This window comes from Pleurodeles waltl, chromosome 3_1 (genome assembly GCF_031143425.1).
Source record: "Pleurodeles waltl isolate 20211129_DDA chromosome 3_1, aPleWal1.hap1.20221129, whole genome shotgun sequence".
NCBI classification, from domain to species: Eukaryota; Metazoa; Chordata; class Amphibia; order Caudata; family Salamandridae; genus Pleurodeles; species Pleurodeles waltl.
The window spans coordinates 314,103,969-314,120,073 of record NC_090440.1 but is presented as its reverse complement, the minus strand read 5'-3'; the positions used below and the strand labels follow the sequence as shown (position 1 = coordinate 314,120,073).

Genomic DNA, 16,105 nt, shown 5'->3' with positions numbered 1-16,105 from the left:
ACTCGGAATATATCATGAAATGACAAATGCATTACTTAATGTATAATTTGATAGGTTACCGATAGTGGGATGTAGTGACTGTCCAATAGAATTTTGGGGGAATGTATTACGAAAAAGGGATAAAAACCCATGACACAAGAGACAAAGTGCATTAGGTAGGGAATTATATCGATTGCATCCAGAAACTCTGTCACTCTATTTGGTGATTTGAGACTTAGACAAAACCATCCTTGCCCATAGACTGCCCCATTACACTTTCCTCCTTATGAGGAAAGTGTCCCTTGCCTTTAACTTAGATAGACTGACGGTGATCTAACTGATGTCCTGAAGACGAAGACTGATCCTGTATGCTGACCTATTCTGAGGAGGGTAATTATTTAATCGCTAATGGAAATACATTTATTTGCCTTTTCTTTCTAGGTACCAACTGCTGTGTGTTTTTATTAGAGACCTTAATTAGATGTTTTCTAAATTGATGTTCTAAATTGTTTTGCATGAAGCCCAACATGCTAATGCTAATTTGAGATTAGATGAGGTATTCATTACGACTGACAAAACTGACGCGACTGACGTGGTGCTATGCTGAACTAAGACCTTTAGGAGGTTCTATGTATCGCGATCTGCTTATATTCACATGATTATCTTATGCTTCTGATCTTTGCATTATTGAAAGCTTATCATGGTTGTCGTCTTGTGATTGTGTTCATTTGCTTCTTGGTTTGGAGATTAATACATTTGCTATTAGATTGTAATCAATAGAGAATACAATTCACAAAAACTCCATTAAGGTGTGGTTATTCATGACTGAAAGGTCATGGTTGCGCCGAAGGTTTATTGATGCCTAAAGTGAAATACATTGTGGTGATATATGTTGACAATGTTATTGACATATTGATAGATATATTAATCAGTTATCTCGTCTTACGGTGTCTCACCACTGGGTCCAAAGATTCATCGACCTAAAACGAGTCCTGATGTGTATAAATTAACATAGACGGACGCGTTATCACTTCCTTTTCGGTCCTGCGGGCATTGTGGTAAGAATGTGCTTCCTTTCCCCCTCATTGGCAGCAATCTTCCTCACTTACCCTTCTGTCATTAATTTTTATGGTGAAACGCATGTACTTTTCTCTCAAACGCAGTCGTATGGTTCCGATTTCGTCAGATACATGACTCGGCTCCTGACTTCGGATATTTGATCCAGCCGGCATATCCGACGTTTCTTATTGTTCATGGTGGAAAGTGTTAATGACAGGTATGCGCAAGGACCCTTTAGTTCGCCTGTAATTTTAATTAAAACATTTTTTTGATGCAGGTTATAATTGCTGCTGTTGTTTATTATTTCTTTTGTCAGTTTTCCTTAATTTGTTATTGCAGTGGTTTGGGGACATATACTCCCAGTCCTTGGAGTGTTCCAGGCGGATCTTGTGTTGGGGCCATAGTGCCCTTAGAAAACGTTATCCTCGTCTGCTGTATTGAGTATTCATCTCCTTTGGTGGGTGCTACTTTTGTTACATATAATTACCAACTGTAGGCAGTATTTATTTTAGATCCCTCATGTTTCACCCGTGAATCAGTGTATAAAGCATAGAGGATATTTGTATGCATGAATGTATACCACACACATATTTTTTTCCTCTTTTGACCAATTATTATGTTATTTTTTCATACTTTTCTTTTCTTTTGTTTTACCACCCATCCCTTAACCTTGTTTTTACTGGTTTTATAATTTGAAGGTGGTGGATAAAATGTAAATGAAAGTTATAGCTATAACTTTGGAATTTTTAAAGTTTGTGTAATTTAACCTTGCTTTGTATAGAGAATATAAATTTTCCTAAGTATACCTAGGCTTTCACCTTTTGGTTTTTCATTGAATATATACACATATAGGATTATTATGTCTTATCGTTATTGCTCTTTAATATTCCCTCATTTAATAAACAATTCAACAATTAAATTAGGTTTGTCGAAGTAATCAGGTGTGGTCTTACTAAACCTCCCTAAAGTGAGATTATTTATTTTCTAGCTCTACTCATATATTAGTTAATTCGAGCCGGAATTTGCATAATTGCCAGGTTATGATCACGGTACTCATTATCAAATTTAAATGAAGGAGAAGACAATGTGATAACTAACCAGGCATTCTTCATCAAGCAGCTGCAGAATCCCCATTTTAGCTTCAATCAGGTCAATGACAGGCTGGTTATCATAGAAATCTATTAGAGTCCAAGGAATGTCTTCTTTCATGTACTCTTCTTGCTCAAGTTTGAAGACGTGCTGAAGGGAAGCAAAATATTTATGTTTAGGAAAATACATTTCAACTGAAGTACAAGTTCAGCTATATGCGTAGACAGACACATGAATTACACATGAAATGACTTCAAGAATGGAAAAATAAATGCTCCAACATCACTGAATGTAAAATGTAATAAAATGATTGCATTACATTCACAGTTTATGTAAAAAAAATAAACATGAGATAAACCAAATCAGACTTGTGCGACGTGCCTTCCCTCTTGGCTCAGTTATCCTTAGAGCTCCCCATACTCTATGAAATGTGAATTACAAGAAGTGAGTTTGACCACAACAGACGTGAAATTTCCCCAGTTATATTGCCAGACAGACTAATAAAATTGTCTGGATGAGCTTATCAGTTGCCACCATTAGCTTTGCTACTGTTCCACAACTGACTTATACCCTTCTTATTTAGAGGCCCTCCAATTATCAAAATAGACATAGGGGGTCATTCTGACCCCGGCCGGCGGCGGAATCCGCCGGCCTGGCTGGGCCCGCCAGAATACCGCTGCGTGGTCAAAAGACCGCCGCAGGTATTCTGGGTTTCCCGCTGGGCTGGCGGGCGACCGCCAGAAGGCCGCCCGCCAGCCCAGCGGGAAACACCCTTCCATGAGAATGCCGGCTCCGAATGGAGCCGGCGGAGTGGAAGGGGTGCGACGGGTGCAGTTGCACCCGTCGCGATTTTCAGTGTCTGCATGGCAGACACTGAAAATCTTGGTGGGGCCCTGTTAAGGGGGCCCCTGCAGTGCCCATGCCAATGGCATGGGCACTGCAGGGGCCCCCAGGGACCCCACGACCCCCCATACCGCCATCCTGTGCCTGGCGGCCAAAACCGCCAGGAACAGGATGGCGGTATGGGGGTCACAATCCCCATGGCGGCGCAGCAAGCTGCGCCGCCATGGAGGATTCCCCAGGGCAGCGGAAAACCGGCAGTAAACCGCCGGTTTTCCGTTTCTGACCGCGGCTGTACCGCCGCGGTCAGAATGCCCAAGGGAGCACCGCCAGCCTGTTGGCGGTGCTCCCGCGGTCGTTGGCCCTGGCGGATTTTACCGCCAGGGTCAGAATGACCCCCATAATCTTTAATGTTGGTTTGAAGATACATGTTTAAGTCAGTGTTCAACCTGGCCCTTTTTTCTTCAGATTGATCCCAGATTTGTGCCTTCCTTTGCTGAACCTGTTTTTGTTGGCTTTAGGACTCTGCACACTTTTACTCCAGTAAACCTACTGCCGTAGTAAATGTCAGAGGTGGCCAGGAAGGAGACAGTCACCACCAGGGCCCAGGAGAAGAAAAGGACTTGCTGGCTCATGAAATGAGTCAGAGAGTACTCAAATTAAAGGCAGGGCAGGCCACAGAGTCCAGTGATCTTGGTGACAGTGAAAATGGAGTGCCTAATGAAAGTAAAAGGGTCCACATACCCAAAGACTAGGTTTTAGAAATTAGGTCTTGTTATATTGTAAAACTGCAGTGCAATGTAACTGGAACCTGGAATGTGGGTTTCCCACATGTTCCAGTTTCCAGCTAATAGGCAAAGCGTTCCAGCGATGCCAGTTGGAGCCTGACTGGTGGAGGAACAGCTGCATCAAGTTGTAGGAGAAGAACCTTAATAAACCTTTGGCCTGCCTTACCGCCTATGGTGTCCTATTATGCTAAGGAGTGTGCACAAGAATTTTGGTGACGAGCGCATAAGTCAGAACCTGCAACTCGCAGCTGAGAACCCATTGTGTCCACCTGGCGACTTTTGATGTGCGGAGAGTGTGATTGGAAGATCAAAGTGTGTGATCGCAGCTGGTGAGGCATTATCTGTGGTGATTTTGACAATCTTTTGTGTTCCAGCCCCGGCATTCACATACTGAGGGAACTTGCACTTGAGTACCTGGGGATTGACGCTGCGTCACAGGCAGATGAAAGAAGGACAGCCCAGATTGCAGGATGCCAGCTTATGCCCTACGCACAAGTGTACTGCTTTCATTCAAAAACTTCCTTCGTACAGCCGCCAACTTGGCTGGAGTCTATAACGCCAGCATATGCTTTACATTGCATCCACTGGGACGTGACGCGTAGTTTGATACGCACATCAACATCATGTGTTATCAACTTCCCAGGGCACAAGAGGCCAATTGTCCAAGTTCTATCGGCTAAGCAAGGAAGCCATTACCCTAGGTTTTGGCTGAATGGAGGTTGGTCATGCTAGACCTGGCCCTTTCTGCAGAGTCACCCCAGATTTGTACCATCCTTTGCTGAACTTGTTTTGTTGGCTTTAGGACTCTGCACTCTTTGACTCCTGCCAATCAGTGGTAACATGCTTGTGCTCTCCCTCTCAAACATAGTGAAACAGGGATACCCCTGATTGGGCTGCAGCACTCAATGTGCAACTCACAGGTGTCGGACAGGATTGATATTTTCTTAATCCAAGATAAAATGAATGCTAGCCATATGGCCTCTAATTTAGTTTAATACCCTCAGTTATTAAATGGGTGTCTATGTATGCATAATCATGTTGGAAACATTTCCAATGTTTTTTAAAAAGACAAAGTTTCATATTGTAGCTCATGTCCAATGTTATGGCCAACACTTAGAGGTCCGACAAAAAAAAAGGTTTGAACTCTAAAATGCCCTTATAACATTTTAAATGTCTGCCTGCTAATAAAGGCACACATGGCATATATGTTCTTCGCTGTTCTGACATACCTTATTATTATTTTATAAAGTATTTAATTCTAGTTTTGAGTAAGTAGATTCATAGCTGCTTGTTCTGTCACTGAACCCTGCTAACAGTAATATGTAATATTTAAAATAAAATGACATATCAACATGAAGTGCTAAGATACCTCAACTCCATCTCTGCTGCAGGGGAAGAACCTGGAAACCCCACAGCTTTACCCTACATTTTGTTTTCCTTTTTCTCATAGTATAAGGTGGATTTAACTAGCAGAATGCTGTGGTTGTGGAGATTTAATACAACACAAGCACTCCTCTAGCTCCCATAATTTTTAGAGTACCAATTTGTCATGCTTTTTAGTTTTGATGTTTAAAGGAACTTGCTTCATTCACAGCAAACATATTGAATTTCATGCATGTTCTACACATACGAAAAGGTGCTTTGGTACAGCATCCTTCAGCCATTGGCTTCTTTGGCTCTAGACATGCCAACCATTGCCTTGTGAGTTTGTCAGTCATATCTTGGATCACATCATGCATATTTTAAACTTGCTGCCTTTCTTTCAGCTGCTTGAGAAATTCCTTCTGTTGAGTATGACTCTGACAGTAAGGCAAGATATGAGATCGAACTGTAGCCAGAACAGAGCATTATGAAGGATATAAAGTGCCTTTAAAAAGGACTGAATATTTACTCGGTGACAGCATAAGGTATGAAAATGATGAATGGTGCACAGGTTTCCCAAGAAAAGCCTGGTTGCACTATTCTGTATAAGTTGAAGTCTATCTCTTAGCTTGTTGGGCAGACCAATGTACAGTGAACTGCAATAATCAAGACAGGATAAAATCACTGCCTGCACCACTGATTTGCAATGATCTCCAGGGAGCATTAGCAAGATTTTATACAACAACTGCGATTATAAAACCAGCTGGAGATTAGTTTTTTTTATCTGTGCAGCAAGGTTATTGTCGGAAGAAACAAGCTGTGAAGGTGTAGGGATCAGATCCAATTTATGGGGCAATAAGCTGGATGGCAAAATGGAAGGTGGTTCAGCAAAGATCCTGACCTCGACTTTGTCACCATTTCATTTTAGGAAGTTGACTGACCTTCATCTAGCCATGTCACTATCAAGAGATGTGGGAAGATAACGGTTTTTAGGGGTAAAAACACTGAACTTTCAGTTATAGATTGACATATGACAATCAGAGGGCAGTAGAATCCCAACAACATCGTACTTAATGGGGAGTCCCTTGGATTTTTTAAAGAGACTCTCATCTACTGGAGTTATTCAGTGGCATGCTTTCTCATCCGGTCCTCATCTCAGTCACTGAAAAGCGACCAAGTGGGCTGAATCTCCAAAAGTGGTGGTGGGGAAGGGGTACACTTAAAAAAATAAAAAAGTAATTGGTGGGATCTCTAAATTGTGAATTAAAATTACCTTGACTAGCTCAATAAGATTTTAATTATTGTTTCTAGGAATTCAGGTAGGGTGACAAATAGGGGATGTATTAAGGGGTGATAATGACCTTCAACATCCTCCAAGTGAACCTACTCTACATGTTTCAGCCACCTTGGCCTTCACTAGGTCTTGTGGCTTTCCTCAGGATGTATTAATGACAGATCCCTATGTGTTCAACGTGTATCCTATTCTAAACACATCAGTGGTCACTCTATGTGAACTTTAAGTGAGAACGGTGTGCCTAGTGAGTCTAATAGCTCATGGAAGAATAACATTTTACAGGTTTCCTGAGTACACTGGCCCAATACCTTAATGTGGGGTGCTAAAGGGGCCTCATAGGGCAAGTAGGAGTCAGGCAGACCTTGTAGTCACATGTTTGTCAAGGGTGCCAGTCTGGCCTGTGCACTTATTCCGACCTCCATGCGTGGCATCTTGAAGGCTTAAAATGTTACCATGCTGCCTATTTAGAGGAAGGCGCGGTATGCCTTGTCTTTTTTTTTCTTGCCGTCATTGATTGCTGGGTAATTTGTTAATTGTTCCAAGACACCATTAGAACTTCATTAAAATTGCAACCCTTAGTTGTCTTTATATTATTTATTTCCTTTAAAACACATACTTTGTCTACTTTGTGTATATTTTTCAGCATTTATTACTAGATCAAACTACCGAATATGAACATAGATTTTATTGATTCTGCAAAATAGTTTTTTCTTCTGAATTTGGGTATAATGCCTTGCATAGCACAAAATGTCCTCTTCTGTTTGTTTTGGAATCATTTTGTGAAACTTTAGATCAGGAAAAGCAGCACCATTTCTTTTGGATTCAAGTGCAGCTTTTGATACTGTCTCTCTGACAGGGCCAATGTTTCTCGGGATCAAGACCCTTTAAAAGGCCTACCTTCAGGCAGCAACATCTCTGTATATAGTTTTACCAGAGTGGTTATAAGAGGGGAGGGGCCAGCCCATCCAGTGCATTAACTCTGACCTTTACGTCCTGCATTTTGAAGATGCAGGGCGTAGAGATTGGAGTAGGTGCACAGGCCATACTGGCACCCTTGACAAATGTGTGACTATAGGGTCTGTCTGCCTCCTACTTACCCTATGGGGTCCCAGTAAGCCCCTCATTAACCCTATGAGTGTGTGTGTCGGCCAATGGCATACCCTCCCTTGGATAGGCCACGACCACTGGACGACGGCAGGGAGGGGTTTTAAAAATCCTCCGGTGCTGTGTGGTTACCCTGGGAGCCTTGATTGCCCCACAAGGAAACCACACAGCTATAAACAAAAATCTATATATACATGTATATGTGTGTGTGTGTGTATATATATATATATATATATATATATGTATAGAGAGAGAGAGAGAGAGAGAGAGTGAGAGAGAGAGAGACTCTAGAGAGGGCGAGAAATCTCTAATATATATAGATTTCTTTTTATAGCTGTGTGGTTTCCTTGGGGAGCGATATATAGCTTTTAGGTAGCAATAAAAATAACTCTTGTAATTGTGTTCCTGAAAAAGAACGAGATCAGACTTTTGTCTACTGGTAGTTTTAACACCATAAAGTAGCACATAAGGTTTATATGCCTGCTGCAAAGAACAGATCTGTATTTTATGTGAATTGCTGAGTGGATTAGTAAAGCCAGCGGTTACCTGCGCTTTAAAATAAATGAACTGTATGTGTGACGGGGCTGTGGAGAGACGAAGGGCAATTTTGCTGGGTGGTAGTGAGGGAATCCAAGTAGGATGTCATGGAAGGTGGAGCAGCAAAAAAGCTTGTCACTCTGGGCGCCACCAGCGCTAAAAGCTGTGATGATGGGTATGTGGCAAGATTAAGTAATACTGTGTCTTTTTTGGGTTTTTTCGGTGTCTTCAGAGAGCCTGCTGATTGAGGGAAGAAACAAATGTAAGGTGACTGACATTTACTGTTACACACACACACACACAGACACACACACACACATGCGCGCCTCCTTCCGGTTAGTGACAGAAATGGGTGTGAACCCAGTGCTGGATCCCAGAAAGCTAAATATTTATGAAAAGTAGACAAAATTCTGAATTCAGCAAGGGGTAATTTGTGTAGGTCCTATAAGGGTTTCCTACAGAAAATAACAGTTGAAATTACTGCGCATTTTTGAAAAACAGACAACTAGGGGAATCCAAGATGGTGTGACTTGTGGGGCTCCCACCTGGTTTTGTTACCCAGAATCCTTTGCAAACCTCAAAATTTGGACAATAAAACACCTTTTGCTCACATTTCGGTGACAGAAAGTTATGAAATCTGAGAGGAGCCACAAATTTCCTTCCACCCAGCGTTCCCCCAAGTCTCCCGATTAAAAATGGTACCTCACTGGTGGGAGTAGGCCTAGTGCTTGTGATAGGAAATGCCCCAAAACACTATCTGGAAACATCAAAATTATGAAATACAAAACTACCTGGTTTTTGGTCCTGGGCTCAGCACCCATCTAGGGAAACCTACCAAACCCAGACATATCGGAAAACTAGACACCCAAGGGAGTCCAGGGAGGTGTGACTTGCGTGGATCCCCCAATGTTTTCTTACCCAGAATCCTCAGCCAACCTCAAATTTAGCTAAAAAAATTTTAAAAATCCAAAATTTCTGTGTGGGCTTACTGCACCGGGACAGATTTCCTACCACCCAACTTTCCCCTCAGTCTCCCGGTAAAAATTATACCTCACTTGTGTAGGGGGGGGGGGCAGAAACTGCCTAAATACAATTTTCCCCCCAGGGGAGCGACCATTGTCTAAGGGGTCACTCCCATACATAAAACATAAAGTAAACTAAAAATATATATATATATATATCCCTGGTTGCTAGAGGTTTCTGCCCCCAACCGGGGGCAGATCCTCCTAATTGCATTAGGCCGATCTGCCTCCACGGGGGGCAGAACTGTCCTAAAAATATTGCTCCCCTTATTCGTAAGTATAAAAAAAAAAAAAATCCCCGGTGCTAGAGAAATATCCTAAAAATAATTTGCCACCCCCGGGGAGCGGCACTTGCCTATAGAGTCACTCCCCACTTATAAAAAAAAAAAAAAGAAAAGAGAATGATCCCTGATGTCTAGAGGTTTTCTGGCAGAAATGGCCTAAAAATAATTTGTCCCCTGGGGAGCGGCCCTTGCCCACACATAAAAAAAAAAAACGTAAGCAATTTTTTTTTTTTATCCCTGGTGTCTAGGGGTTCTCTGGCCCCCCTCCCCCAGGGGCAGAAATGGCCTAAAAAAAAAGGCCCCCTGGGGAGCAGCCCTTGACCAAGGGGCGCACCCCTCATGACAATTATTACAAAAGAAAAATTTCCCTGGTGTCTAGTGGGCATGCGATCGGGCAGCAGAAATGCTGAGAAAGACATGAAAGGAGAGGAAAGACCTTTCCTCTCCTTTCATGCCTTTCCCTGCCCCTCCAGTGATCGGAAGAGAAATGCTTTTGCTGAGCTTCCGGCACGGGAGGCGTGATCGCGCGCTGACGTCATCAGACGCCAAGAATGGGGTGGAAGGGGAAGCGAGCCAGTATCGGGACGTAACGGTTACGTCCTTGGCACCTAAGCGCCGCAGCCAAGGACGTAACTGTTACATCCTTGGCTGCCAAAGGGTTTAGGCATTGAATTCAATATTATTAATGTCGATAAATGACATGGTTAGATTTTTAATTGTTATGTAAATGTTACAGATACATTGGGGGCACAATTAAAGGGCAACTGAAATTAACTAAGAAGAGTAGCATGGAGATATTGTTATCAAGAGGTGTCAGAAGGAAGGAGTATTACGGAGACGAGGATTGTGCACAAAAATAATGTGATGTGTATTGTTGTTGATTGTGTATGTTTAAATTAATTCTGAAAATGTACTATTGTGGTTGAACTTTGTATACAGATTAGGATATCATAAAATATGAGTCAAAATTTCACGTTTTTAATACACGCTAAGTTGTGAAGGTCGACACCATCTAAGCAGTGGCATAATGCAAATTGATGCCCCCCCGGCAAAATGTGATGAGGGGCCCCTGAGTCACCCATCTCTTACAGATATTCAATAACTTGGCATGAATGAGGGATCCCTGAAGGTGTGGGGCACCCTATGTGAGGCAGGGGCATGTGTTACATCCCTGCATGAAAGGTATGTGGCCACCCTGCTCATCTCTGAAAGAAGATGGTAATACATGCTTTTGAGGCTGACCAGTTTCCTGTCCTTGATGTTGAGAGATGATGAAACAGGCAAAAATGGACCCAGGTTTTTGTAATTTATATTCCAATTAGATTGAAACATAGGTTCACATCTTGCTACACTTCCATGTATGCATTACTGGGGGGGCAGGGCACTTCTACTGAACCCATCCTATAGTGAAAGAAGTTGCACAATGATTATAGTTTAACTAATGTTTTAATGATTTGGGGTATTAATCAAACGGTACCCATATCATTGGCTGATGTGGAACATTCAATAAAATTAATTTGGTTTACATTAAAAAAATTCAGAATGTATTGTGTTATTTTTTGCCTGTATGTTTTTTACTGATGTTTTTTGTGTACTGCAAACCTGAATAGGCATGTATTTTCTAGGTTCATTTCTGAGTGATGTTGGGATAGGGCACAATTACCTACAGTGTCTTTTTAGAGGTTGTGATGCATATCCTCCTTTAAACATGTTTGTACTATATTTGCAGGAGAGGGATATGACATGACCAGAGCAGTCTTCTTTCGAATTAGGGAACCAGCTTCAAGTCTCAGCATCGACTCAACAGCCATGATTCTGGGAAAATAACAATCTCCCCGTGCCACAAAAAAATGTCAATGTGACCTGGTGTAATGTTTAAATATTGTTTATGTAAAGCATGCCAATTCCTTCGGGTCGCGTTTGCGCTACATAAAAACTGAAAACAATGATTTCAATTGTATTTTATTTTGTAGAACTTACTACCTCTTACTAGGCATTGAAATTCACATGACTAACTATGTGAACAACAATATTAAAGTTGAAAGTGAAAAAACAATTCTCAAAGCTTCGTCGGGAAACTACCAATCAAGCAAGGGCACATAAACCAGAAACTGTAAGTGGACACAGTAAATTTATAGGGGGTACCATGGTATCCATGGAAATAGAAAACAGCTTGATGAAGTGGTGACCAAATGACAGGGTAGAGGTAAAACTCAGTCAAGTGAGAAATTGGACAAGAAAGGAGATGAGGAGATAACTCCGTGTCTGCCTCTATCATTCTTACATTGCATTCTTACAGATGACCATTAACAAATGATGCAACTGTCTGGATGTTAAAACAGATTATTGGGTCTTTTCCTTATGTTATGCAACTATATTATTTTTTATCATTGCCATAGACTATTGAGAGTAAAATTACATTGTATTCAACAAAATAAATACTTCATCTATACTTAGATCAACATACCATGTTAAATTGCTGTTGAAGTTTTTCATTTGCATAATTAATGCAAAACTGCTCAAAACTATTCACTTCAAATGTTTCAAAGCTGAAAAAAAGATATCAAGTTATTAGCCATGAAATCAACCATACTTCCCACTTTACAGAAGCAGCTAGCAAACCAGAAGTAAAGCAATCATAACTTTCACTAACTGGCAAACAAACTATTCACGAGACAGAAAAATAGCATTGCAACATCAGACCATATTTAACTCTAGAGATCAGGTTCAAAGGACAAATATTGTTCACGACCAGAAAGGCATGCAAAATACAACAGTATACTGGAGCTCTGTTCAGTTAAGGAATGACTGCTACTGTAGAAATGATGGCAATGTATTTCTAAACAAACCAATGAGTAAGCCATGCACTTTAATCTCTAGAAGTGGTTATATTACTGCAAAATAGGTCACACAAATTAATATGGCTCTTTCATGTAGCCAACATTTGCTCTTTGTATTACAGGGGAAAATACCATCTATAGTGTTTCTTATACCTGATTGCCATAGTTTAACATACATTATTGAATTTTCCATAGTTTCCCAATTATTTTACTGTGTTTATAACACTCGTGGAATTGAACAGGAAACCTAGTTGTATTCTCTTCTTCATAAAGTCTCGGATTTAGTAGTAGGGCTAGTAGTCAGGATCAATATATATTTTTTTGATTCCACAATTTTTTTAATATACCTTTTTCTTTAGGGTAAAGAATATTTAAAAGCTGATGTTCCCAGAAGAGCAAATGCTATACCCATTCTCACTTTGCAAAAGGAAATGAGGTTAACAACTTAAAGAAGCATTTGTAGTGCAATAGGTCTCGCAATTGCTTGAGTTAGAGCCATTGGCGTTGTAAATTCATAACTGGACTTTTCTTGCCACATAAATTTGTCAACCCTCCCTCTTTGTCTTTTCCTGCCACATAATTCCAGTGACCTTGCATATAACTATAGCACTTCCATTTACCTTCTTCCTCTAGCTACAGCCAAAAATGCAAATGTTGCCATTTAGCATCCTAATTTAAATCTGACATGTTAAGTACAATAGAATACCCGGGGCGTGGCTAGCCTGGCCAAGATGGCGGACGCGTGAAATCGCAGCTCCGTCTGGGCCTAGCATTTATCCTTTTTAAATTGGTCCCGCTTGGGGCTTAAGGCAGTGGCGGCGGATCAGGCAGTCACCGTGACCCCGAGTGGAACCATCGGGGACCGACTCCTGGCCTCCGGAAGCAACCCACGCGGAGATTGCAAAACGAAGGGAACAGGCGGCCTCGGCAGGGAAGAAGCCTACTGAGGGAGAACACCTGGTCCTGAGGCGCTGTGCAGGAGAGGAGGAGTCGGAGAGGCAGCCGAACCACAGGAGTGCTGAGTTGGAGGGCGAAGCAGGCGGCAATCGTTGCCCCCCCCTGCGTCGGGAGGTGTTGCGGAGTTTTTTCTTCCCTCCTTGTGCGGTGGGGAACAGAGGGCTCTGGTGGTGATCCAGGTGGCCGAGCGGCCTGATAGTGCGGAACGGAGCAGACAGGCCTCGGCGGAGAACAGAGGGGACACCCCTGGGGCAGTGCCTATCCTAGGCACTAAATGGGACCAAACACACACAGGGAGCAGACTGCAGCAGCACACTAGTGGAGTGGTACTGGCGCGAATGGGAGGCCGCTAAGTCCCTGCTGGAGCGCCTGGATTAGGCATGGCTGGACAGGTGAGATGACAGCGGACAAACCTTGGCTGATAATGGTCTAACCCTGTGTACCCACCAACTGGCCCATGAAATACAGCTGGGGTGTTGGTCACAGCGGAGAGTACCTCTGACCACAGGTCAGAATTTCCAGGGCAGTATAGGGCTGAGCCGCAAGGGCCCTTAGCACACCACCCCCACGAACCGGATTACCTCCAGAGGCCGGAATAAGGACAAGATGCAAGCCCGCAAACATACGGGTGATCTGAACCAGGGGATCATGGCAGACCCTGTACAGCCCCTTATGCAGGACACACTGGCCAAGATTTTGGGGGCAATAGAAGACACCAAGCCGACGCTTCAACGCAACATTGGCCAGGTGTCGGTGGAGGTGGGCTTGCTGAGGATGGACTACCAAAAGCTAGCTGATAGGGTCCAGGAGACTGAGACCACAGTGACAGAACTGTCTCCGAAGCAGGGGGAACTTGCGGTCACAGTTCTGCAGCTGACAGACCGGGTCCAATGGCTGGAGCGTAGAGTAGAGGAGGCAGAAGGCTATAACCGCAGGAATAACATGAGAATCATCAGACTCCTGGAGGGCGCTGAGGGCACGGACATGGTGACCTTCTTGGAGGGGTGGCTGCATTCGGATGTGGCCCTGGAGCAACTTACCCCTTTCCTCGCCTTGGAGCGAGCGCATCACCGGGTGCCATCGAGACCTCTGGCCATGGGGAAGCCCCCGCGGGTGATTGTGGCTAAGCTACTGCACTATAAGGACAGGGATGTGCTGCTGCGGATGGCCAGAGAGGCTGGACCATTCAGGGTGGCAAACGGATTGGTGACTTTGTTCCCGGACTTCACAGTGGAAGTACAGAACAGTCGTGCCTCCTACATGGCGGTGAAGAAAGCGCTCCGGGAAGAGGGTATTCAATGCTCCCTTCTATTCCCGGCCAGACTGAGGGTGATATCCGAAGGCCAAACCACCTTCTTCCAGTCCCCGGATGAAGCAGGGGAATGGCTGGAGGCACGCAAGTCCCCCACTCCAAAACGGACCGCATGGGACGTCGGGCCGCAGAGGACCAAGAAGACAGCGAAGCAAGCATCGACTGAACGCAGAGCCGTCCCCAGCCCAGAAGGAATCTGCAAAGAAAGCGGACCGTAGGCCGTGGCGTCATTGCGGGGCGCGGACTCCTCAGAGGAGGCCAGTGAGAGAGTCTCGGACTGTGCCTCTACTTCATCAGCAGTGGCCTCCTGACGCTCTGACGGCGCTCCCAAGGTAACCCCTCAAGCCGCTGATGAACTGGGTTGAAATAGACTTTGCTGCTCCAGCCCTGAGGTGAGGATGGCGACTTGAAGGGGCTGAGATTTACCTGTCCGAAATTGATACTGGTGATTGGGGAGGTGAGAGGCAGGGACTGGGTGTAGGAGTCATGGGAGGGGTGGAAGATTCACCCTGATGTTGATGGCAGATTACAATCTGTTAACTTGGAACATACGGAGGATGGGGACGCTGACCAAAAGACATAGGCCCTCATTACAACTCTGGAGGTCAAAGACAGGCTGGCGGTGCAATCTTGGGAATTACGACCGCAGCGCTTCCACCGGGACCGGTGGTTTTCCGCCACGTTGGTCCCGGTGGATTTAATCCTCCAGGGCAGAGCTGCCGAGGGGATTACGAGTCCCCCTCCGCCAGCCTTTTCATGGTGGTAGGAACCGCCATGAAAAGGCTGGTGGAAAGGGGAGCCGCACAGCCCCATGAAGCTTTTCACTGTCTGCATGCATAGCAGACAGTGAAAAGCGCGACTGGTGCAACTGCACCCGTCGCACTGCTGCAACACCGCCGGCTCCATTTGGAGCCAGCTCCCATGTTGCTGCCGTCATCCCCGCTGGGCCGGCGGGCGGAAACTCAGTTTCCGCCCACCGGAGATGTCAAAATGGCCACCGCGTGACGGTTACAACTTGGCGGGTGGCGGATGCCGCCCACGAAAGTTGTAATGAGGGCCATAGAGTCTTGTCATACTTGAAAAGAAGAAGAGTGCATGTGGTGCTACTGCAGGAGACCCACCTTACCTCCAGAGAGGTTGATAAGCTTAGACGCAGATGGAGAGTGCAGGTGTTTGCCACCATATATTCGGCTTTTGCACAGGGTGCACTGGTGTGGATCAGAGCAGCGGTCCCATTTGAGGTCGTAACTGCTGATGTAGACCAAGAGGGTAGGTTTGTGATAGTGGAGGGTAGTTTGCACGGAAGACCGGTAGTGCTGAGCAGTATATATGCCACTAACCAGGACCTGATCCCTTTTTATGCAGCGTCTCTCGAGCCGCCTCACCAGACAACAGCGGGTAGAACTAATGATTGGTGGGGACTTTAACGGTGTCCTAGACACTGAGTTGGACCGTTCTCTTCTTACGCTAGCAGTTGCAATATCGCACAAGATAGCTAAAGGATTGCGGGACTGGATGCAGTGTTGGGGCCTAGAAGATGTGTGGTGGAATCAGCACCCGGGGGATAGAGACTACTCCTTCTACTCAGGTCTGCATCAGGTACATACCAGAATAGACAGGGTGGTGCGCAATGGGAAC

At 44.3% G+C, this 16,105-nt stretch overlaps 1 protein-coding gene across 1 annotated transcript in view; it reads right to left on the bottom strand.

The window, feature by feature from the left end:
• The window catches only part of MYO5C (myosin VC), a 717,152-nt gene that overhangs the window by 486,349 nt on the left and 214,698 nt on the right, over positions 1 to 16,105 (bottom strand). The window contains exons 11-12 of the mRNA XM_069222459.1: positions 11,826 to 11,907; positions 2,137 to 2,277 (exon numbers count right to left, since the gene is read on the bottom strand). Of these exons, the coding sequence (XP_069078560.1) occupies positions 2,137 to 2,277; positions 11,826 to 11,907 (223 nt within the window). The remainder of the gene's footprint in view (positions 1 to 2,136; positions 2,278 to 11,825; positions 11,908 to 16,105) is intronic.